This window comes from Schistocerca americana, chromosome 1 (assembly GCF_021461395.2).
Source record: "Schistocerca americana isolate TAMUIC-IGC-003095 chromosome 1, iqSchAmer2.1, whole genome shotgun sequence".
Taxonomy (NCBI): domain Eukaryota; kingdom Metazoa; phylum Arthropoda; class Insecta; order Orthoptera; family Acrididae; genus Schistocerca; species Schistocerca americana.
In genome coordinates this window covers 482,218,713-482,244,245 of record NC_060119.1, presented here as the reverse complement: position 1 = coordinate 482,244,245, position 25,533 = coordinate 482,218,713, and the positions used below count along the sequence as shown (strand labels likewise).

General features: G+C 44.6%; 1 protein-coding gene across 1 annotated transcript in view; it reads right to left on the bottom strand.

Moving 5' to 3' along the window:
- LOC124624097 (probable cytochrome P450 304a1) overlaps window positions 1-25,533 on the bottom strand; it is a 148,741-nt gene that overhangs the window by 28,920 nt on the left and 94,288 nt on the right. Inside the window, exons 3-5 of the mRNA XM_047149085.1 lie at window positions 23,843-24,006; window positions 16,919-17,203; window positions 7,092-7,209 (exon numbers count right to left, since the gene is read on the bottom strand). Coding sequence (XP_047005041.1) covers window positions 7,092-7,209; window positions 16,919-17,203; window positions 23,843-24,006 — 567 coding nt within the window. The remainder of the gene's footprint in view (window positions 1-7,091; window positions 7,210-16,918; window positions 17,204-23,842; window positions 24,007-25,533) is intronic.

Below are 25,533 nucleotides of genomic sequence, written 5' to 3'. Positions count from 1 at the left end.
GTGCAACAATTTCGGAAGACCGAATTCAGTATTTCGGTTATCCCTCTGTTAGCTTCCGTTTCGGTGCCAGTATTGTCACTGAGTGACTGAATACATAATTTCAAATCGATTACTGATTTTACGTAAGACCAAAACCAGGTAGGGCTTTTAGTCAGATCGGTTGATAAAATTTTATTTTCAAAATCTTTGAACGCTTCTCTCGTTGCTCTTCTTGCGCTCATTTTCTCTTCGTTCAGATTTTTTTAAATTTTTTTAGGTGCATTTTGACTTCTTTTGAATCGGTGGTACAGCTCTCTTTGATTATATAGCAGTGTCCTAATACGGCTATTAAACCCCGGTGGGATTTTCCATCCCTTAAGGCCTTGCTCGGGACATACATTTCCCGAAAAAAAATTAGTAAACATTTCTAGAGGTATCCACTTCACTCAAGATTTATTCTTGCAATACTGCATAAGTAGTGCAAGAAATGGTTATATTTACAGATCAATAGCACAGGCGGTTCTGAGGTACTAAGTATCAACCCATGCTGAAACTTCCACATTAGCATGTGGTGTAGCCTCCAAGGGCGGCAATGCCGGCACTGGCTCTGGCATCGAGTCGATCGTGCTGATGGCGAATACTGTCCTCGGGTCCGTTATGCCACGCCTGCTCGATCTGCTCACGTAATTCTGTAAGAGTTGTTTGATGGGTCGCACGAGTCACTTCTCGTCTAGTCATATGCCACACGTGCAGAGGTCATGCTGGCAGGGAAGTTGCCGCACGTCTTGCAAAGACGTTGATTTTCACGGGCAGCGTGTGGGCGAGCATTATCCCGTTGGAAATACACTTCATCTTCCTGTTGCAAGAACGGGTCTAACAACGTTCTGCATGTACCGAGCACTGGTTAGCGACCCCTCCAGAAACACCAAAGGTGACCGAGAATTGTAGCTTATCGCGCCCCAGACCATAAGGCCTGGTGTGCGGTCAGTGTGTCTTGCAAGAATACACTCTACAAGAAAACGGTCACTTGGTCTATGTCGTACGCGCAAACGACCATCACTTACATGCAGCAAAATGTACTTTCAATGCGGAAGACCACAGCGCGCCGTTCCATCTTCCAAGTGATCTTTTGACGGCACCAGTCGAACCGTGCGAGTCGACGCTGTTGCGGCAGTGCAGGCAGGCTAGAGATGTGCGTGCCCTTAGTCCCACTGCTAATAACTGGTTCATAACAGTGCGTGTTGACACGTCTGGGCTCACAGCCTCTTATCTTTGCTGTGGTAGCTGTACGATCTGCCACTGCTGTCCCTGCAGTATGACGATCCTGGCAGGCGTCCGTGCTGCGTGTGAGAGTGTTCACATGACTCACGCAGCACCTCCAACTTGTGTGACAATTCTCCGAATGGACCATCCCGCCACAATCTGACCACTTTCAAACTCACTCAGTCGGCTTGGGAAGCACGTTGCCTGCTTGCTTCACACGCTTGCACCACACTGAGCCTTCTGACGACTAACGTTCCCTGTCGAAGGGTAGACAGACATGGCGCTCTGGTAACTATGTCACTAATGATCTGTTGGCGGAGAGCGTTGAAACCTTTCTCAGTACATCTACCATCCCTCAGGTGGCATACACTGTTATTGGATCAAAATGGACATTGTCTTTCCAGGTGTACTAATTTTTTTTCCGGCAGTGTAGTTATCTAGGGGGTACTGAACGTTGCTTTTGAATTTTTTCCACTTGCACTTCGCATCTTCGTCCTCAGCACTGAATATTTGATGTTGACTACACAGGTGCTCTGTAATTTTGTAACCTGCCACAACTGCTAAGCAAATGTTTTCCTACCTTTCTTAACATTCCTTGTAATAACAACAGTTGTATTTACTATCATAGCTTTATGATGATCGATACCTTACTCTACGTTAACAATTCGATAAGCTCAGGACTGTTTGTTGCTAGGACGTCTAATACGTTACCTTCATGAGTTGGTTCTGTAATTTATCTTCTCCAAGTAATTTTCGGACAAGACATTCAGAAAAGTGCCACACCACCCTTCCCTGTCTCTGGAACCAGTTTTGATTGCACGACTCTCGCAATCTCTACCTAGCACGTTGAAGTTATCACCTATTACGACGGCATGATCAGTGAGTTATTAACCATATTCTGCAAGTTCTCTCTGAAGCGCTCTATCACTACAGCTCCTGACGCAGACGGTCTATAAAAGCATCTGATTACCATTTTTGATGGACTTTTGATGCTTAACTTCACCCAGTTTAATTATCATTCGGCATCCGTGATTACCTCGCTAGATACTATCGAATTCTTCACGCAAATAAATACTCCGCCACCATTGTAGACTAACACTTCCTAACGACAAATATTCCGACCTGAACTTAGGACTGCTTTGCTATTCACTTCCGGTTTCAACCAAGTTTCTGTTTCTAATACTATCAGAACATTATGATCTTTAATAAGCGATACTAATTCTGGGACCTTTCCTTGGATGATCCTGCGGTTCACTAACATCATATTAACCTTTCCATATCCCATCTACAAGGACGAACCTTCTCTGAGAATATTCTGACTGATGCAACTTGGATTTTGGCAGGCGTTTCTTCTTTGTGCCTAAGGAAGGTTTCCTCTAAACTAAAAAAAAGGCCACGTGCAACCCCGTACCATAGAGTCCGCTTCCTGCGTATAGTGCACACCTGACCTATTAAAGGAAACGCTACAATTCTCCACCTGATATCTGAGCTTGAGAATTTTATCATCTGATATCATTGAAGATTCGGCTGAGCCTCTGGTTTGGATCTTTCACTCTGCTCGAGACTAGAAGATGTGACTGATTTGACTACGATGCAACAAATAGTGAGCTTAGACTCCACCCCCAGTGCGATCTTTGCTGCCTTCACCAAATCAGCCATCTGCCGAAAGGAACCAGGGATGACTTCAGAACTCAAGCTGCAGGTCTTATTCATGCCGTCATGTGCCACTATTTGCAGCCGGTTGCACCGAGCCGCTCGATAGCCGCTGGCAGGGTCTCCTCAACGTCTTGGACGAGACCCTCCGGCAAACGCACCAGGTGCACACTGGCAATTATTTCCTCCCCTGTGTGCTGTTTTCCTGAGGAGGTCCATTACCCGCCTGACGTTACAGCTCCCATGCGCCCTCTGCACTTGTTTGGACTGGGCAGAAAAATCGGCCGCTGACCGAACAGTAAAGGAACCTGTACCGCGTCAGAAGTATTATCAACACTGGGTAGCAGCTCGCACTTGTTTTTAAATTTTAAGGAGCCAGCCGTTAAGTGTGCCCCTTCTTTAGTACTCTGCCGAGTGATATGTGAACCCACCACTGTCCGTCACTTCTTCTGGAGTGAAAAGGGACTGGTCAGATATTGTGTGTCGGAAGACGCAGCGATAGCCAGACCATCAGCGAATTCCAAAGGCACCAAAGGTGGCGCATGTCTCGGCACAGGTGCCCGACGTCGCCGCAGTTTTGAGCACTAACCAGAAGTCTGTCGACCGTGGTCAAAGCAGATTTCAGCTGTTTACAGACAGGACCCAACTCTCCTTGTGTCCGCCCACAGCAAACACAGCTCCTAGTCATATTTTACTGTGTAAAGAAACTGAATAAGATTTCAAAAAAGAAAAAAAAAGAAAAAAATTATCAGGAGTGACTGAGAAATATCCTCGCAAAAGAGAATATTGTCCGACAGTCCGGCAGCCGGAAGCTACCCGAGAAAGTTGCTTCATATAAAGACATGCACTAAAATTTATGCAAGAAACCTTAGAGTACGTTAGTAGACATTAGTCTACAGAATAAAATACACAGGTGCACAGTTACGAGGGTGATTCAAATGAAAACCTTAAATTTTTAATAATAAATCGAAATTTCGTTCCGTTATCCTGTAAGTTGGTAAGCGTGCTACAAACAGCCTGCAGTATGGCCTGTAGGTGGCAGCATACTGTAACGTCGCAGTATCAATATAAAGATGGCCGCCCGACTTGCGACTTGCACCAGGGAAGAACAGCGTTCTGTTATTCGGTTTTTGCGTAGTGAAGGTGTGAAACCTATTGAAATTCATCGACGAATGTTCAGTACAGTGATGCATGTTTGTTACAGCAGCAAGCTACGAATGGAGTAGGAAGTTCACAAATGGTGTGACTTCAGTGGAAGATGCTCCTCGTCCAGGTCAGGCACAACGAGTTGTGACTCCACAGAACTTTGCAGCAGTTGAAGCCATAGTGAAGGAAAACCGCCGAGTGACACTGAATGACATTGCAGCATGTTTAAAGATTAGTCATGTGTCAGCACCCCACATTGTGCATGATGTGCTCCAGTTTCATAAAGTGTCTACAAGATGGGTGCCACGGCAGCTGACTCCTGAAATGAGAGAACGATGTGTTGATGCATATGAAGAACTTCTTCGGCGCTTTGAACGAGAATGTGATGGCTTCCTTGCAAGAATCGTTACTGGGGACGAAACCTGGGTTCACTTCCACCAACCGGAAACGAAGAGAGCGAGCAAGGAATGGCGCCATTCCTCGTTACCAAAACCAAAGAAGTTTCGAACAGAACCATCAGCAGGGAAGGTAATGCTGACTCTCTTTTAGGACGAAAAAGGCGTCATTTTGGAGCATTACATGCCTAGAGGGACCACTGTCGCCAGTGCATCATACACAGATCTCCTAAAAAATCATCTGCGGCCTGCAATCAAATCAAAGCGACGTGGATTGCTGTCAGCAGGTGTTCGTTTGCAACATGACAATGCAAGTCCCCACACTGCCAGTACACCAAAATTGTTCAAATGGCTCTGAGCACTATGGGACTTAACATCTGTGGTCATCAGTCCCCTAGAACTTAGAACTACTGAAACCTAACTAACCTAAGGACATCACACACATCCATGCCCGAGGCAGGATTCGAACCTGCGACCGTAGCAGTCGCGCGGTTCCGGACTGAGCGCCTTAACCGCGAGACCACCGCGGCCGGCCCCGTACAACAGTTGCAACAATCACAGACCTGCATTTTGAGTCTTCCTCATCCACCATACTCACCAGACCTTGCCGCAAGTGATTTCCATATGTTTGGACCACGCAAAGACGCAATGGAAGGAAAGAAGTTCCGTTCTGATGAAGAGGTACGCCATGCGGTGCATGAGTGGTTGCGCGGACTACCAAAATAATTTTTTTCTAAAGAGAATTTATACACTTTGTAAGTGCTGGAGGACTTGCATTGAGCGTGGGGGAGATTATGTTGGAAAGTAATACAGCTTTCTACCACTTATGCACAATAAATAATATTTAAAAAAATTTTTAAGTTTTTCATTTGACTCATCCTCGTATTAAAATAACGGTAGTATAGCTACTAGATACACAGACATGCCAGAAATTTGAGAATTTAGACTAAAGTGCACGCACTAAATGATATCAAGTCACTTCTAGTTATTAGAAGCTCGTAACAATTCACAAACGATACGGTGTAGCCTGACGTGCTGTTGACGATAGGGAGCAGCCGGGTACTTTTCAGAATGGCTTGTCTCACAACGGCACTTACAGCTGCACGCTTTCAGTGGGCCAAACAACACAGAAACTGGACAGCATCTGACTGGATGGGCGTGGTGTGGTCCACGAGTCGCGATTTTGCCTCTTTTCGAATGATGCCCGAATATGGCGTGGGGAGAAGCTAGTTCAGACCAGACTAGTAAATATCAACACTTACACACTAGACAAGCACTAATTTCTTAGTTAGTAGAATTACAGGTCAAATTTCCTGTGGATAAACATCATGTGTCTTTAATGCAGTGGTTTCCATTGCCCTCTGCATCGTCATGCCGTTGACCATAGCTGATTCTTCAGTCTTTAGTGGCAGTATCCCACCCCAAGAGCAAGAGGGTGCTCTGATCTCTATCCACTTTCCCGCCCTCTTTGATGAGGGAGCTGGAAGGACCAGGGTGATTCCTTATACTGAAAATCTTGGGCCGCCATTGCTTAAAATTTTTATTCAAAATGTAAGCAGTGTCTGGGATCGAAATATGACATGAAGTAGTGATAGGCTGTAACGAACCAGCCAGCAGACTGACACCAACCGTCCCGCATAATAAGGATTTCCTGTGTTTGAGAATAAAAAAAATTGTCCTGTATGTAACTTGTATGAGATGCTAAAATCCCCTTTTTTACTATTTCTCAGCTAATTTATGTTATTTTTGTAAATCAGTTGTCGAAATCAGGTTAATTTTACGCCTGTATGTCGCTGAACAACGTACCGAAGTATGAATTTGTCTTATAACACGTTTGTCAGAATGCGGTACAGTACATCACATTATTTGTACAGCGCATTTCAGTTTCAATTTGCCTTACTTAAATTGTAGCCTAAGCCAAATGAGTTTGAGAAGTTGCGACAGCAATTTTATTTAAACAAGTCAATACTGACTGCAACTATGAATCAACGGTGATTACCTGTAGACAACAGACGTCGATCGTCAACGGTCGCCACTCGACATTAGTTGTTTGGTATCCGAATACGATTAACATCGAAGTAATAATGTGTAATTCGCCTTATAAACGAATTAAACGACTATGTGTTTACCTGCAAAGATGGAAAAGAAGTGTCCTTGACTAGGAAGCGTCAAGAACAATTCTTTCAAGGTGAAATGCGCGTACAATTACAGTTGTTAGTATGTTTTGAAATTGTTACGAATGACAAGAAACTGTTGACTAAACCTAAAGAAATAGGTGAATACTATTTGTCAGAGGTTAGCCTCATGATAAAGATGTATATTACTGTACAGTGTTTAAATTCTTCAGTGTTTTGTAAGCGTTTATACATTCAGAGTTCTCAATACAGCATTTTAGACTAAACTGATTAGCATTTGTTTTCTGGTTAATGCGTAGAGCATGTCCTTCCCTTAATAAAATAACAGCTGATCGGTGTAAAAATTTGGAGTTGTCATTGAAGTCTCGTTCTGGGACGCTATAGAAGTTGGCAACCCTAATATGCACCTCCTGTGAGGTTCTTCGAGAAAAAGACGCAAGCACATAAAATACCGCCTGCCATCCATGTCATCTAGGGGCGGGACGACTGCAGTGAGGTAACAAAGTCTATCCCGACTTACAGGTAAACGCTGTCGGTTCTCCAATCTTCTCTCGCTCTTCAATTTCCCGCAGGTATGAGTCGATGAAGTCCCGCATGTATTCGTCGGAGTACGTCTTCTTGTGTTCTTCAATAGATTGCTGCGTAAATGCGAAACATACAAATTACAATGTAAACCAGAGTGAGAAGAAAGGTGAAATAATAAGAAGCCTCAGTCAGACGATAAAATATCACATTAAGTACGAGAGTCGTACCAAAAGTATGGTTCCCAATGAGCTACAGGCTCGAGGGAAGCTGCTACGCTAAATCCGACAACAAAGCCGTGTGCAGTGGTTCTCCCACTCTTGAGCCCGCCCGTCCGCGATTCGCTACGTCGCTCAGTGCTGTCAGAGATGGAAGTGTTGATCGCTGCTCCCGCCAAATGCGAGGTTCGAGCAGTAATCCGGTTTCCCCACGCAAGGAAGTTACCGCCTGTGGATTCATCGGCAACTGACAGGTTTATGGTGAAGAGTGCATGTCCATTCAGCAAGTCCGCAAATGGTGCAGGGCTTTTGCTGAGAGTCACATGGAAGTCACACAGAGTAGAATACCACCAGTTTCGGATGTGATTGTCCAGAAGATCAACAGCGAGCTGCTCAAATATTGGAGGATCACTATCCGCAAACTTGTAGAACGCATTCCTGAAGCTTCCCATAGCACAATTGAAAGAACTTCAACAGAAACGTTGGGTTATCGCAGAGTGTGAGCTCGCTGGGTTCCTCGGATGCTGACTGACGGACACAGCGAGCAACGCCTTGACTGTGCTGGCAAGTTTCTTCAGCAATGTGAGGGGCGAAGCAACAAGCAGAAGTGGTTGGACTCTATCGTCATGGGACATGAAACGTGGGTGTTTCATTACACCCCCAAAACAAAACAACAATTTCGTCAGTGGCGTCACTCCGGTTCACCGCCACCAAAGACATTCAAACAAACACAGTTGGTAGGAAAGGTTATGGCGACTGTGTTTTGGGATCGGAAGGGGGTATTCCTCATCGATTTCATGCAACCTGAGACAATAAACTCAGACAGATATTGAGAATCACTGACCAAACTCCAGCGAGGAATCCAGAATCGCCAGAGAGGACGACTGATGGAGGGCATAATGCTTCTCCACGACAATGCTCGACCCCACATCGCTCGTCAGACACAGGAGCTTTTGAAGGAATTAGGGTGCACTGTTATGCCCCATCTCCCATACGGCCCGGACTTAGCTCCCAGTGATTATCAACTCTTCCCAAAACTAAAGGACGACTTAGGAGGCAAATGCTTCAAGAGCGGCGATGAAGTCCGACCAGAGGTCACATGCTTCCTCAAAGGGTTGGCGGGAGACTTCTTTGACTTAGGACTACAAAAGCTGGAGCACTGTCTTCAAAAACATGTCGAAAACAATGGGAAAAAATTCGAAATTTGCTGAAGTCATTGGTCCCTAGGCTTACACACTACTTCATCTAACTTAAACTAACTTACGCTAAGGACAACACACACAGCCATGACCAAGGGAGGACTCGGACCTTTGATGGGGGGTAGCCACTCGAAGCGTGGCAAGGAAGCCTAGACTGCACGGCTACCCCGCGAGCAAAAATGGAGACTGTGTTGAAAAACAGACAAAAGAGTAAGCTTTTCAATGATGTATAAATTAATAACATTAAACAATGTTTCATATTTGTAAAAAATATGGGAACCATACTTTTGGTACAACACTTGTATGAAGCTAAAAGTGAATATTCACATCTGCTGAATAAATTTATGATTCAACAATGGGATAATTATTAGCGGTAACCAAACAAAAGTTACTTACCAGAATGCATCTTTCGCTCTGCAGTGGAATGTGATGTTTTGAAAGTTCCTGGCAGATTAAAACAGTGTGCTTGACCACGACTTCAACCCAGAAGCTTGCCTTACCAGCTGAGTTACCCAGGCACTACTCACGACCCAATAACGGTGTATGTAAAGCTGTGATGGCAGATCTTGTTTTGGCTCAGTCACTGCCCGTGAATGGCAAAGTTTTGAGTCAGAATTTCAGGTCGGCACACAGTTTTAATCTGCCAGGAACTCTAAAAATTAGTCAGTCACTCAAAAGCATGTCGAAAGCTCTGTCACTAAATTCGTGTCCATAATTATTATCACATTTATAGGGATTTTAAAAACACTAGTATCACCAGATTCAACTAAAATACTGAAATAAATGGCTGTTGGTGTGTCAGAAGTTGCAATGAAAAATATCTTTTTTTATTTCATGGTGGTGACTAGTTTAGGACACCTGCGTCTATTTTCAAACTATCTGTATCGTTAAGTGTGACATTACAGGCCTGTGTATAAAAACAGGCCTGCGTATAAAAACTGCCCCTGCAGTTACGATCAAAGCGGCACTATGGCCGACCACAGCAAACAGACCACATATAATGGACATTAGAGTGTTTTCTAGTTAATCTCCCGTGCGAACTTGCTATGTACATGTAAAATGTGGTCTAATAATAATAGCTGAAAAATTCTCCTGCTGGTGCACAGCAGAAGCGAATATTGTCCTCTACATCTACATCCTCTTTAAAAGCCTAACAGAGAAGTGGGGAACCAACTACCTCAATATTCATTCCGTCTTCGTCACCAAAAATTTTGGTATGTGAACATATTCGCGCTCTTGTAACACAGCACATTCTAAATCCTTTTGCGGAGTCTTTCTTTGTCGTTAAGCTTTCGTAATCAACATCTCCCACTCACTGCCACTGTCCATTGTCGTATCGGCCGCCGCACAGCAGCCGTCAACTCGGCGCGGCGTGCTACAACACGCGTGGCACACAGCGAGTGCCGCTGGCGCCGCACACGATGTCAACAACTGGCGCCAGTGAACGCGTCGTCGCGGGGCTAGCGGCAACGTACACACCACTATCGATACGGATTACCCTGGCGGCGCTGCCCTTGCCACCAGAGTGAGCAACCGTATAAGGGCGCCATCTACCAACACTCTGATTGGCCGAACCTGCGGATTTAAGCGAGCTCCCTGAACCCGTTTAACCAGTTCAATCTTCGCCGATGACTGTGTTACTACCCGGCTGCAGGATTCACGACGACCGAGCCGTACCGTGGCCTCCCTGGCTGGAAACTTGCGACGCGTCGGTATCGACTGGTTGGCAGTGGTTTGGGACTTGTATTCTCTACTAGTGACTCTGAGTTCTCCTTGGCGTTACAGCCAGCGAAATGTTGTGTAGTCGAACTTAAGTTTTGTTTTGAGTGACAGAAGGTCAAATAAATTTGGTTATCACGGAATATTTGTTGTGTTATAGTGCGGACATAACATCCATGTATGTCTCTCGCCCACAGTCTTCTTTTTCTCCCATTGATATACAGTACACCCCACCGCCACTGTCTCCTCTTTCACTCACTCTTTCTCCTTGTGTCTTTATTTCCTACTCCCGCTCTCTCCACCATACCCCGGCAGCTCAAAAATTCTGGCTGTCCAACTTATTTTATCCCTGCACCTACGTGTTTCAAATTTCGGCTCAAAATGCGCCCTCCTCTATGCCTGCGTGTTAAAGTACGTCGGTCTGGGAGGGTCTAGATGTCTAAGCCTATATGTATGGTCTCTACTGAGTTGTATTTTTTGTTTCCACTGTCTCCTCTCTCTTTTGATCCCTCTGATTCTGTCTCCGTCCATCCCACTTTGTCTTTTACGTCCACTGTCTGTCACTGACCATCAATATCTCCTCTCTCTTTGGCTCCCACTGTTGCTGTCTTCATCCATCTCTCTCTCTCTCTTTCACTGCCACTTTGTCTCTCCCATCACTGTTTCCTCTCTTTTCATTTCCTAATGAGTAACGGGAAATATGTTCAAAAATGGAAGAACAGAGAAAATGGAAGAATGTGAAAAACAGAGAAGGAAAAAAATTTGTACGGAACTGAAACTTAAATTAAGAATAACAACGATACATGCAACAGAAAAAATGGATGTTCCAGTATGTGGGTCCCTTTTTGGATTAAAGTAAGAGCCTTTAACTCTTTATGTAGATTGTTCTTGTTCTAGTATTTTGTAAACTGAGCTGTTTGTTGGAAAAACAAATGTGTTATATATGGCAAATTTCAGAAGAAGTAGGTCGTATGCCCAATTCTTTGAACAACCTTCTACTTTGCGTTGAAGAGCTCTCCAAAAATTATGGTAGCCTAACAAATGTCACTGTGGAAATAAAGTAAGCAAAGTAATCTACCTATTGTAATTTTATGTCACCTATGATAACATTCATATTCCAAATAAGGATATGTTTAACTATTTGGACTTATTTAGCCATTCTGTTTTATTTCTGTCTTATTTAGCAGTTCTGTGGCATGCTTCTCCCAAACAAATTTATTGTGACGTTATAATCCCAGGAATTCTACACTGTCATCCTTTTCTATTTGCTCTTCTTCATACTTTATGAATATACTGGTTGGAAACCTCGTGCATGTAATGAACTGCGAGCAGTGAATATTTTGAAAGGTTGATGGCAGTGAGTTATTTATGTACATGATAATATCACGAGCAGTCCTTTCTAAAACTGTATTCAGCTTGCTACTTATTTCAGTTATTGTATCATTAGAAAGCCTCTTTGCATCTGGCACTGTAACTGGTAAGAGATCATTACTATAGACAAGAAAAAATAATGGCCCTAAGACGGACCGATGTGGGACAGAAATCATAATTAATTCCCAAGCTGCTGATCACTGATAGCTTAAGATACTGGTTTGCCTACTGACACTCTTTGTTTCTTGCTTACGAGGTATAACTTGAACACCTTCAAAGCATTGCCCGCGTTGCTACAGTATTCTAATTTCCTTAAAAGGATAATGTGATGTACATAGTTACTTTTGACTAATCTCAGCAGAGAACTGCAACTTACCATTTATTATGTAATAAATTAAGTGTATTCTCACTATACAGGATGACTCTCATTAATGTTTAAAAAAAAACCAAAGCAACGTAGATGACGCTGAGACAAGTAATTTAACGTAAGACACATGAGGTCGTAAAGGTCGAGAAATATCCCAAAAATGGATGAAAAACGTTGAACGTATGACATTACCAGATGATGTACCTCGCCGCACGTGCAATGGTTGGTCTTTCGCGTGAAGGGATGATTGAGCGATGCAATACTTGCATTCATACAAACTGTAAAAATTTCGAACACCTTTTGTAAATGTAATCTGTTGTAAACACAGAAGTAACAAAATTATTACGATACAATATTGCAGTGCCTGTGTTATTCTGAATTACCATACAAAGTTCCTTTGGACATGCATGCATGTTCTGACGGACAACTATTGTTAGGTGAAAAGGTTACGAGCTTTTCCCCTCTAATGTTTTAGTTATGTGGGTACTAACATCTTGATACTCTCATGTAAAAGATTTAGTAGGTTTTAAAATAATTTTAAAAATCGTATAATAATCTACCATACCGGTGTATATCTAAGGGTTGTTATTACTTCTGATTTATTGTTATACAGACATTCACCTGAAGATGTGGCTTTTAGTGCGATGAAACCGGTAGTGATCCAATAGTAGAGGATTAAATACCCAAGATGTCATTAAATGTAATAGCAATTGCGAAAATGCGCTACCGTCAGCTGTAGAATGTAAAGATAACAACGTAAATTTGTATCGGACAGGGACTCGAACCCGGATTTCCCGCATATCGCGAGCGGTCGCCGTATCATTTGGCTTACTGTGCACCACTCAGGGCCAGACCCAGATTTCCATATTATGTCAACCATGCGTCTACAACCTGTACTCGAACATCCATTATGTACGTTCCCGTACAGGTGAGACATTTTACTTAAATGTCGGCGGATAAATACGATACTGCAGTGCCTGTGTTATCCTAAATTACGATGCAAAGCTCTTTTGGCTATGTATGCATTGTAGGGAAGCATCCTACTCACGCCATTGTGTGCCAGCCAGTACGCTGTAACTAGCTCTGACGTCATACATGTTGCGCAATACTTTAAAAATCAAGTTAATAACCTGAAACGGTTCTAGCATCTCAGGATTAATACTAAATTAATATGTGTTGAATATCAGTTCGATAACTTTAACCATTTTCGAAATTTGGACGTTTTTCTGTAAAAATCATTGGCGCACCAGAAAAGAGCTAGAGACTTAAAAATTTATATTTAGATTCCTTTTTCATAATTATTTAATAGAAACAGTCTTCTGGATCTCACAAATTAAGATTTTAATTGAAATTCATAATTTTCTGGTTTTTGTCTTAAAAATTAAGGAAGCAAGATAGATTAAGTAGGCTAATAAAATAAGGCTAGGATGTTTATATTTAAGTAGAATGGAGATCCGCTATAACCATAAAGATATGAGAAGTTTCATTAAAATAACTATAAAACTATAGTGACAGCGTATCTCCAAAGGGCAAGTTCAGAGCTCATCTACTGCGTGCAGTGTAATTAAATTAATTCTCTCGCCCAAAATATTTAACTTAGCCACGTCAAACTTTTATTATGATTACTTACCTGTGTGCTGAATGCACATTTAAATTGAGAGCTTCGTCGGCCATCAGCAAAAGAAGCTATGACTTATTCAATAACTTAAAGTGGTGCATTACTAGCCCAGCGGCTAGTCGGGAGAGCCGGTTTGATCAGGCGTTCCCTTAGCCGTCCGCACCGCGGCTTTATATATAAGAACGCTGCGCGAGGAAGCAAGGCCCCAGTTCTCTCCAGACGCTGAATAGCACGCCATCTGTGTCGGGAGTCGCGTCGCGTCGGTATCATTGCTACAAACAGCCTCGGATGCCGTATTAAGTTACTCGAGATATGCGTAACCATGAAATCATTTTCGAGTGAAGTGTTAATTCTGGGATGACTTTAATGATATGTCTTCATTTTGCGTATGTCGTATTTTCACGTGCCGCCGCGGGACAAACATTCTACCATTATTTAGCGTGGCGTTTGATGAGCATATTCATCAAATTATGGCGAGCATTCATGTAAATATTTAATTTGGACAGTTATAGTGGCATCAGCGCATTAGACTCTGAACTGCTCTGTTAGTTAGATTGTGTGGATTCTTCTATTTTTTCATCTGTGACTTTCAGAATACAGAGAGAGTTTTTTTCACGATCGTTTTTGATTATGAATCCCAGACAATCTCCTAATTCCTCAGAGCTATAAGCTTCAGCTATAAGTGTGTTTCTCAGATGAAGTGGGCACTAGGAATTCTAATTACAGGCTTCACGTTTTGCTAATCACTTTCTGGTTGCCAATATTGTAGTTAGAGAGCCAGTGTTGAGAACGGCAAACAACAGCATAAATAATAGGAACATTTATACAACAATTAATTCCACCCGCCACCCCTCATATGGTTAATCGGCCGGGAAGTGTTTGAACTTTCAAACATTTATACAACAGTAAATTTTCCAACCAGCCGCCCCACAGCATGTCAGGAATATACATAATGGATGTACGAGTACAGGTTGCAGACGCATTGTTAACGACATATGGAAGCTCGGGTCTAGCTGTGAGCCGTGCACGGATTTTATTTTCTTTTTTTTTTTTTTTTTTTTTTTGGAAAAGCGGAAAACCCGAGCTAGAGTCTCGGCCCAGCACAAATTTTAATTGTTGTCATTCCATTCTACACTTGATGGTTGTCTGTATACATTTAATGTACAAAATTATTGTCCTCACTGTAACCAAGTAAAAGCCGTTCTTATTTTGTGATTATTTCCTTTTGACCCTTCTTTTTTTGTTTAAAGACATTATTCAGTAAAGAAAACGTAGGTCATCTTCTGGTAATGAGTCGGTTAGGATACTCATTTACTTGTGACGCAGTGTGGGAGGTTTTTGTTGTTCTGTACTTTGCAATAAATCAGCGGGACTGGCAAGTAAAATGATAAATCTTATCTCACAATAAATACAAAACTGTCCAATGCAATGCAGAAAATACTACCTGACAGACGCAAGACTCTAACCGTGAGCTCCACGCACCAAAGTCGCTCACGTGGGGCCCAGAGCCACACAGACGTGAATACTTGACTTGGGTCGGGATGATCAGGTGCGACAGACCGATAGCCTCAACCGCTGCTTGTGCGGTGGTGTACGTCATCTGGTGAAGTGACTTGTTCAACATTTGTCAACAACTTTTGCGGTTTTCCCAATCACTTGTCTGAGTGTCAGTTACAGCATTCGGAGGTTTTTAAGTGTTTGTAAGAATCACGTAGACTTTCTCAGTACCCAAACTTTTCAAAAATGCAAACTGTGGTTTGGACTGTATATTATAAGGGGCGATCAAAAAGTTTCCGTTTGAATGCATTGTTGCAGCCTATATGCAACGTAGCACAAGTCAGATGCAGGTATCGAAGCAGTGACATTTAGGCAAGGGACTAGTGTGGTATTCGTGGCTTTCCGATGTGTGTGCAGTAAATGTGGAAAGGTGAACTGTTGCAACGCTATTACCAAATGTATCCAAACCAATGTGCTGCCAAAGGACAAACACCAGTGGACGTTTATCGGAGAATGAAGAATGTGTATGGGACAGCTTGCCTTTCGAAAACCACAGTTGTGGAATGGTGCACCAAGTTCCATGCATCTCACAAATCGGAAGGAAGGGAGGAAGATTAGTCACGATTGGGCAGAGCACGCCGGTCGATCTGAGAGGGCAGCCTCACTCAAGTGGAAGACACTCGAGCACTCGCCCTATAGTTACGACCCCTCCCCATGTGATAATTATGCCCTCAGTCCCTTAAAAAGGCTTCAAAGGGTCGACCATTACTGTCAGACGAGGATGTGCAGCAGGTAGTTATGGACCTCTATGCACTGCAGGATGCGGCTTTTTACCAAACAGGTGTCTTCAATCTGGTGCATTGCTGGGATGATCGCCTGTGCTCAGGGCGATCTTTCCTGATTGGCATAGCGATTCTGGACAGTATTGCCGTTGGATGGAAACTTCGTGATTGCCCCTTATATTTGTGGTCAGATGGTTAAGAAGCTGACTGTGCATTACCTTTTACAAAATTTCCGAAAATTCTGGCAAAAGTGAAATCCGTCTTTAGTTGATACCCTTTCTATATGGCTAATTTTTGGGTCAAATAAATTGGGAATCTGGCGTGGGGCTTCTAAAAGCGCAGGACTCTTGTAACATGTGCTGTGTGAGTAAACTGGCCTTGTAAGAAGAATGTGTATGGGGCAGCATATCTGTCGAAAGCTGTCATTGTGGAATGGTGCGCCAACTTTCGTGCTGGTCACGATTCGACACATGACGCCAGTCGATCTGGGAAGCCATTCTCACTCAAGTGGGAGACAATCGAATACCTGCCCTATAGAAGTGATCCCTCCCCATGGGATTATCACGCACTCAGTCCCTCAAAGAAAGCCTTGACGGGTCGACGATTCCTGTGGGACGAGAATGTGCAGCAGGCAGTTACGCACTTCTTCGTTCAGCATGACGCAGTTTTTTTACCAAATGGGTGTCTTCAACCTGGTTCATTGGTGGGATGATTGCCCCAATGCTCAAGGAGATTTTTCCTGATTGGAATATCGACTCGGGACCGTGCGGTCTTCGAACAGAAACTTTTTGACTACCTGTTACATTTGTGGTCAAATGGTTAAGAAGCCGTATGTGAGTCACCTTTCCTAAAATTTTCCAGAATTCTGGCAAAAGTGAAATCGGGATATAGTTTCTTGCCTTTAATGTCAGCATATTTCACCCTGTCAGAAAATGTTCTAATGGTTAATTTTCGCCTTGTAGAAATTGGGAGTTTGGTGTGGGTACATGACAGCGAGGGACCCTCGTAGCATGTGCTACGTGAGTAAACTGTCGCTGTGAGAAGCTCTGCTGACCTCCAGGAAGAGACGCATCTTCTCGGAGCTGTGGACGTGGTCCCGGTAGCCGGAGAGGCGCGGCGCCAGCCACGACAGCCAGGGGTGCAGCGTGAGGAAGCCGCCCGTGGTGTCGCTGGCCTTGGTGAACTGCAGCGCCGCACGCCCCAGCATGCGAGCCGTGGCGTCCGCGGAGCGCGGCAGCCGCGCGCCCGTGTACACGTACAGCAGCCCGTTGATGAAGCCTGGCGCCAGCGCCTCCGGTAGCAGCACGCTGCTCGCACCTGACGACGGCCGCACCACCGCCTGCCAAAACGACACATAGTGTCACTTGTAGCGTAGGGTTCCTCTCCTTTTACTTATTTCCTGTCCACTCAAAAGGTTCAGACTGGACTACACTTAGGTGACAAAAGTCATGAGGTAGCAATATGCATATATACTGATGGCGGTAGTATCGCGCACACAATGTAAGGGCAGGGCATTGGCGGAGCCGTCATTTATACTCAGGTGATTCATGTGAAAAAGTTTCCAACGTGACTATGGTCGTACGACGGGAGATAACAGTCTTTGAACGCAGGTTGGTAGTTGGAGCTAGACGCATGGGACATTCCATTCCGGAAATCGTTAGAGAATTCAATAATCCGAGATCCACAGTGTCAAGAGCGTGCCGAGAATATCAGATTTCAAGCATGACCTCTCACTGCGGACAGGGCAGTCGCCGACGGTCTTCACTTAACGACCGAGAGCAGCGGCGTTTGCGTAGAGTCCCTAGTGCTAACAGGCTGGGCAGAAATCAATGTGGGGCGTAGGACGACCGTTTCAGCCAGGACAGGGTGGCGAAATTTGGCGTTAATGGGCTACGGCCGCTGACGACCAAAGTGTGTGTGTCTTTGCTAACAGCCTGCAGCGCCTCACCTGAGCTCGTGACCATATCGTTTGGACTCTAGATGACTGGAAAACGCGGGTTGGTTGGATGTGACCCGATTTCAGTTGGTAAGAACTGATAGTAGATTCGAGTGTGGGGTAGACCCCACGTGGCCGTGGACCCAAATTATCAACAAGGCACTGTGAAAGTTGGTGGTGGTTCCATAAGGGTGTGGGCTGTGTTTGCATGGAATGGACTGGGTCCTTTGGTTCAACTGAACTAATCATTGACTGAAAACGGTTACGTTCGGCTATACATGGCATTTTTATAGATCAATGACAATGCTCCCATGTCACACACGGCCACAATTGTTCGCGACTGGTTAGAAGAAAATACTGGACAATTCGAGAGAATGGTTTGGCCCGACATGAATCCCATCGAACATTTACGGGACATAATCGAGAGATCAGTTCGTCACAGGATCCTGCACCAGCAACGCTTTCGCAATTATAGTAGGCTGTAGAGGCAGCATGGCTCAATATTTCTGCAAGGGATTTCCAACGACCTGTTGAGTCCATCCCACGTCGATTTGCTGCAGCACGCCGAGCAAAAGAAAGTACGACGTGATATGACTTTTGTCCCCTCAGTGTAATACAAAATAAAGTGTCGGTTATGTTATCAAAGTGTTGACCTTTCACGCGAAGTTCTGTGTTTTTGGTAAGTTAGTATTGAAAATGGCAACGGCCTTGCTGCAGTGGATGCACCGGTTCCCGTGCAGTCACCGAAGTTAAGCGCTGTCGGGCGTGGTCGGCACTTGGATGGGTGACCATCCAGGCCGCCTTGCGCTGTTGCCATTTTTCGGGGTGCACTCAGCCTCGTGATGCCAGTTGAGGAGCTACTCGACCGAATAGTAGCGGGTTCGGTCAAGAATACTATCATAACGGCCGGGAGAGCGGTGTGCTGACCCCACACCCCTCCTATCCGCATCCTCCCCTGAGGATGACACGGCGGTCAGATGGTCCCGATAGGCCGCTCGTGGCCTGAAGACGGAGTGAGTGCTTTAGTAGTGAAAATATTCAGTGTCGTCACCCGTGATGATTTTTTCTAGAATATAATTGCCTACGTTTTCCATTTCAACCAATTCGCGGCAGTCGTGCACGAGGTGTTGTTTTTCTTCGGAATTCACGGTGTGAGGAGTAAACTTTGCACACACTTCAAAAAATTCTGGAGAATGTTTTGAACACTTGAATAGCGACCTTTCTCAATTGAGAATTGTGACACAACAATGTTGACACACTACGTTCGTACTCCACTCTTAAAACACTGCCTCCTCAAAACCGCGGCTTCCCCCGTCGGAGGTTCGAGTCCCCCCTCGGGCATGTGTGTGTGTGTGTGTGTGTGTGTGTGTGTGTGTGTGTGTGTGTGATATCCTTAGCGTAAGTTAGTTTAAGTTACATTAAGTAGTTTGTAAGCTTAGGGACCGATGACCTCAGCAGTTTGGTCTCATAAGACCTTACCACAAATTTCCAGTTTCCACAACTGGCTGTTCAAATGCAATCCGTTGTTTACAGTTGTTAGTTTCAGCTTCCAACATAGTTACTGCATTAACATCGTTTATATGCCAGGAAAAAAAACAGTCTGAAAACTTTTTGGATGGACAGTGTGTATGTGAACGACCTTACACTGAACATTCATGAAGCAGAATTGATTATTTTTGCAGACTATAGTACTGTTATAAGTAATTTCATTAGCGGGATTCCATTAGAGATTAATTCTATTAGAGCACATAATTTTACATTTCTGAACTTGACAATCTTCGCACCACTTCAAAATCTTATTAATGTCAGCCTGAATCTTTGTGCAACTACTTCATTATAGATACCTGCATCATCTACGTCAAACCGGCAAGGTCATTAATAAACAACATGAACAGAAAGGGTCCCGCACACTTACCTATGCCATAGTTGAAAATACTTTTACTTCCCTCGATGACTCACCATCCAAGGTAACATTCCTTGTCCCTCCTATCAGGTAATCCTCAGTCAAGTCACAAATTTCGCTTCATACCCGATACGATCTCTTTCGATAATAAGCGTTGGTGAGATATTGAGTCAAATCTTTTTCAGAAGTCCAAAAATTATGCATCTGTCTGACAACCTTGACTCTGATAAAAACGGGAACTTGAAGTTACACTCCTTAAACGTCCAAGCGATGTCAATTTTTGCATAACGGGTAATATCAAATTTTTGAACTGAAAGTGTAAAAATTTGACTTCCGTTTCATTCACTTATCGCTGAGGAAAAAGGGGACTGCTTCGCTTAAGTACGTAAGAAGCATAATTTATGACGGCCAATCTATGTCCTCTTAGATGCACTATCGGCAGACAGATGCACAGAACTATAGCGTTATATCAGTGACCTTTGTTTGTTGTTAAATTATGGAATCCCTTATACACTCATGTTTTATTATCTTTTTCAAGAATAAATATCTCCTCTATAGGGATTGAAAGTGATTCTGCAAAAACTGAGATTCTTTGAAACTCACCTTATTCCATTCATCGACCAAATCTCATAGATTGTAAATAACGGCGCACATGTTGAAGCTGTGTTTCTTGACTTTCGGAAAGAGTTCTGTGATCTGAGCTATTACCAAGAGAACAAAACGCAAGTTTACGGAATATCTGACCGACTCAGTGATTGGATTAAGAACTTCCTGGCAGATACAACTCAACGCATTGTTGTTGTTAACAGGTGTCAAATCAAGGAGAATAAGAGTAGCTTCAGGAATACCGCAAGGCAGTGTTATACACTGAGGAGACAAAAGTCATGGGATTTCTCCTAATATCGTGTCGGAACTCCTTTTGCCCAGCGTAGTGCAAGAACTGGACGCGGCATGGACTCGAGAAGTCGTTGGAAGTCCCCTGCAGAAATATTGAGCCATGCTGCCTCTATAGCCGTCCATAATTGAAAAAGCGTTGCTGCTGCAGGATTTTGTACACGAACTCTCGATTATGTCCCATAAATGTTCGGTAGGATTCACTTCGGGCGTCCTGCATGGCCAAATCATTCGCTCGAATTGTCCAGAATGTTCTTCAAACCAGTCGCGAACAACTGTGCGCCAGCGACGTGGTGAATTGTCGTCCATAAAAATTCCATAATTGTTTGCGAACATGTAGTCCATGAATGGCTGCAAATGGTCTCGAAGTAGCCGAACATAAGCATTTCCAGACAATGACGGTTCAGTTGAACTAGACGACCCAGTCCATTCCACGCAACACAGCCCACATCATTATGGAGCCACCACCAGCTTGCACAGTGTTTTGTTGATAACTAGGGTTGACGGCTTCGTGGGGTCTGCGCCACACTCGAACCCTACCATCAGCTCTTAGCAACTGTAACTACGACTCATCTGACCAGGCCACGATTTTCCAATCATCTAGGACTAACCGATATGGTCATGAATCCAGGAGAGGCGCTGCAGGAGATTTCGTATTGTTAGCAAAGGCACCCGAGACGGTCGTCTGCAGCCATAGCCTATTAACGCCAGATTTCGCCACACTGTCCTAAAGGATACGTTCGTCGTAGGTCTCACATTGATTTCTGCGCAGTCTCTTAGCACTGAAAACGCTACGCAAACGCCGCTGCTCTCGGTAGTTAAGTGAATGCCGTCGCCACTGTGTCATCTGTGGTGAAAGATAATAACTGAATATTGGTATTCTCGGCGCAGGTTTGACATTGTGGATCTCGGAATATTGAATTCCCCCCTAACGATTAGCGAAATGGAATATCCCATGGGTCTAGCTGCAACTACCAATCCGCTTTCAAAGTCTTTATTCCCGTCGTGTGGGCATTATCAGGTCGGAAACCTTTACACATGAATCACCTGAGTACAAATGACAGCTACGGCAATGCACTCCCCTTTATACCTTGTGTATGGGATACAAGCGCAATCTGTAAATGTGCGTATCGTTGTGCAATGACTTGCGTCACCTCAGTGTAGTGTCTTTATTGTTTACATTTTATGCTAATGATCTAGCAGATAACGTCGGGAGCTCTGTGAGGCTGTTCACAGATGATGATTTTGTATACAGCAGAGTGACAATGCGAGCCTTTACTGAACATTGCCATAATCCACTAATGAGCAAAAATATCACGATCACTGCCCACGGCAAGTCTGAGTGCTGCCTGGAGGCTTTGCAGGCACGTGACTTTAACAGAGACAACTAGGCAATCATTCTAGTGATGACAGGAGCCAGAAGTGGGGAAATCGACTGCCTTAAGCGACATTGACCATGTCTAATGTTGTGTTTCACGCTGCTACTTCCGCTGATTAGGTCTCCCCTCCATCGTATCTGCGATGTGCTTGCAGAGACGACTGGAAGGAGTTGTGATCTGCAGGAACAGCAACAACCAATCGCCTGCACGGTGAATTAACGTGCCACCTGCCAGTGTGCCAGACACACATCGGCGAGTAGTCTTCAGTGTTCAGTCTTCAGTGAGTTCAGTCTATGGTGGATAGTCAGTTGTCTGGGATCCAGTTCTTCAGCAGAATTCGTCTGGAAATAGCAACTGCCATACTAGAATATGGCATTAACGTAAACAGGCACAACTATCTGAATCGTCACCATCCATAGCGCAGTGACGTGGCTACGGATTTAGCCGCCGGACAAGCGTTACTGCTGGATGTGACTATCGATAACAAACTCAGTTCTCAGTCAGTACAGATTAAATGCGTAATGTGAGATAGATGTTAAGGTATTTGCGAATTACCATAAATAAGTGTTCTTGTAGTGGAGTAATTTATTTCGTGTACCTGTTGCAGAACTCTTACACTGGCACTGCGTTATTGTTACAACAGGCAGACTGTGATGGTTCAGCTTCTGGGAAGGAGCATCTCGGATGCGGCGAAATTGGTTGACAGTTTGCGTTCTGTTATCGGGAGCATGTATTGAAAGTTGCCGGTGGATGGTGAAACCATGAGTAGGCGACAAGGTGTTGGATTTCCACGCCTCATCAGAGAACATGGAGGTCAGAGGCTCGCCAGCTGTCCGAGGCAGAACAGACGGCGACCAGTGGCAGATCTGACGACAGAGGACAATGACGGTGCTGGCACAAGTGTTCTGGAACACACCATTCACTACACGTTACTGAACACGTGGCTCCCGTGCTCCCAACCTCACCATCAATTACGTGTGCAGTGGGTACTGGATCATCGAGACTGGACCGTGGAGCAATGGAAACATATCATATCACCTGGTCTGATGAGTCACGTTTCTTCATACACCAGGTCGTGTTCGGATACGCCGTCATCCAGGGGAACGGCTGCTAGAAGCATTCACTGCGCCACGGATGCATGCTGGTGTGGTCGGTATTATGCTACGGAGGACATTAACCTGCGCTTTTATGCGGCTAGCAGTGGTAACTGAATACACTGCGACACCTGTGCACTGCGTAAACATTACTTCAGACCTCCTGCATCCATTCATGTTTGATGTCTTCCCTGATAGCGGCAGCATCTTCAAGCAGGAAAATCTCCGTGTCGTCAGGGAAGAATCGTTCTAGATTGGCTTGAGGAATATGATACTGAACTCATATTGACGTCTTGGCCACCAAACCTAACGGAACACATCAGGAATGCTGTTGGGCGTCAGCTCCGCCCAGCAAACCAGCCGTCCATAATTTAGGAAAACTGCGTATCCTGTGCGTACATATGTGTGCCGTACACCTCTGAAAACCTACCAAGGACTAGTCGAATCCATGACAAGCAGAATCGCTGCTGTATTGCGATTCAGAGTTGGACCAACACGCTGTACAGCAGATGGACGTAAAGTTTTGGCTCAACTGTGTACCAGCAATGGCAGTTTTAGAATCTTGCCAGCTATCCTATACATTTCTGTTGAGTAATTTTGGAGCAGCTTATGGCCGAAATCGGGGAGATTTTCTTTTTAAATTGTTGGCGTATTGTTTGGCGACAGGGAGAATCTGGCAGCAAAGCAACCTTGACCGTCATCTAGAGTCGTAGCAGACGAACCCACCCAGCTGAGTAGGCTAGCAGAGAGACGGACAGAGACCTCGACCCACCTGGTCTTCGCGGCCCCCTCGAATCAACTCCACCAGGTCTCGCAACTCCGCCGCCATCTCGGCCTCCAGCTTCTCAGAGCGACGGCCGAACCCGAAGTCCCGCATGTTCCTCAGCGAAAACCGCCGCTGCTCCAGCCACTGGGGGCCATCCGTGAAGAAGATGCCTGCAGAGCGACAACAGACATGTGTGCAGCCGATGTCATGGAAGCTAGTTGGTATCAGGAAATAGAAAATTCTTTACACATCTTGAACTAATGGCTTCGATACAGAAAACATATTGCAGTTACAAGAATCGATGGACATGAAAGGGAAACGGTAGATGAGAAGGTAATGAGGCAGGATTTTAGCATATTCCCTATTCAGTCTGTGCACTGAGCAAGCAGTAACAGAAATCACGGAGAAATTTTGAGAAGGTGATTAAAGTTCAAGGAGGCGAAGTTAAAAACCTTGATGTTTGTCGGTGACACTGTAATTCTATCAGAGACAGCAAAGGAGTTGGAAGATATCTTGAAAAGACTGGACTACAGTCCTCTACGTATCGCTCCATTAAAAATCTTGAGGACAAGATTAGATTAATTAAGTGCGCACAGAAGCATTTAAACAGTCATTTCTTTCCCCGCTCCATGCGAGCATGGAACGGGAATAAGCCCTAATAACTTGTGCAGTCGGAAGTACCCTCTGCCATGCTTTCCACAGTGTTTTGCATAGCATAGATGAAGATGTTGGTGTCTTGAAAACAGGTTATAAGATGAACGTAAGCAAAAGTAAAACAAGGGTAATCGAATGAAGTTCCATCAAATGAGTTGAGCATCTGTTGAAACTTCTGGGCTGTGAGCCCGTGGTCGATATGTAAAACTACTGCTAGATGTTTCGACTCCGACTGCTGGAGACACTTTCGGAGGTAAAACGGCAACTGCATCAAAGGCTCGATGGGCAGTCGCATTTATAGAGCTGCACAGAGGGCACCACCACTCGTCACGTGAAGCCAATTGCGTGATTATCTTTGATTGGCGCCATCGTTCTCGATTGAAAGTCTTCGACAGTCATTCGGTTGGAGCAAAGTCGACATCCATCTTTTATCTAACTTAATACCTTATCTTTTTCTATTAAAATTATTACAGTGTTTGTGAATCTCCATGGCCTCTGTATACACTGATCAGCCAGAACATGATGACCACATACCTAATAGCCGTTTTGTCCACCTTTGACACAGATGACAGCGGCGACGCGTCGTGGTATGGAAACAGTGAGGCCTTAGTAGGTCACTGGAGGGTGTTGGAACCGCATCTGCACACACAAGTCGCCTAATTCCCGTAAATTCCGGGGATAGGGACGACGAACTCTAACGCCACGTTTTATCACGTCCTAGATGTGTTCACTGGAGTTCAGATCTGGGGAGTTGGGGGGCCAGCACATCAATTGGAAATCGCCACTATATTCCTCGAACCACTTCATGACACTCCTGGCCTTGTTGACATGGCGCATTATCTTGTTGAAAAGTGTCACTGCCATCAGGAAACAACGTGGCCTGCAAACGGTGTACGATACTTCTTGGCCGTAAGATGCCTTGCACAAGCTCCACTGGACCCATGGATGTCCACGTGAATGTTCCCAGAGCATAATGAAGCCGCCGCCAGCTTGTCTCCGTCTCACAGTACAGGTGTCAAGGAGCTGCTCCCCTGGAAGATGAC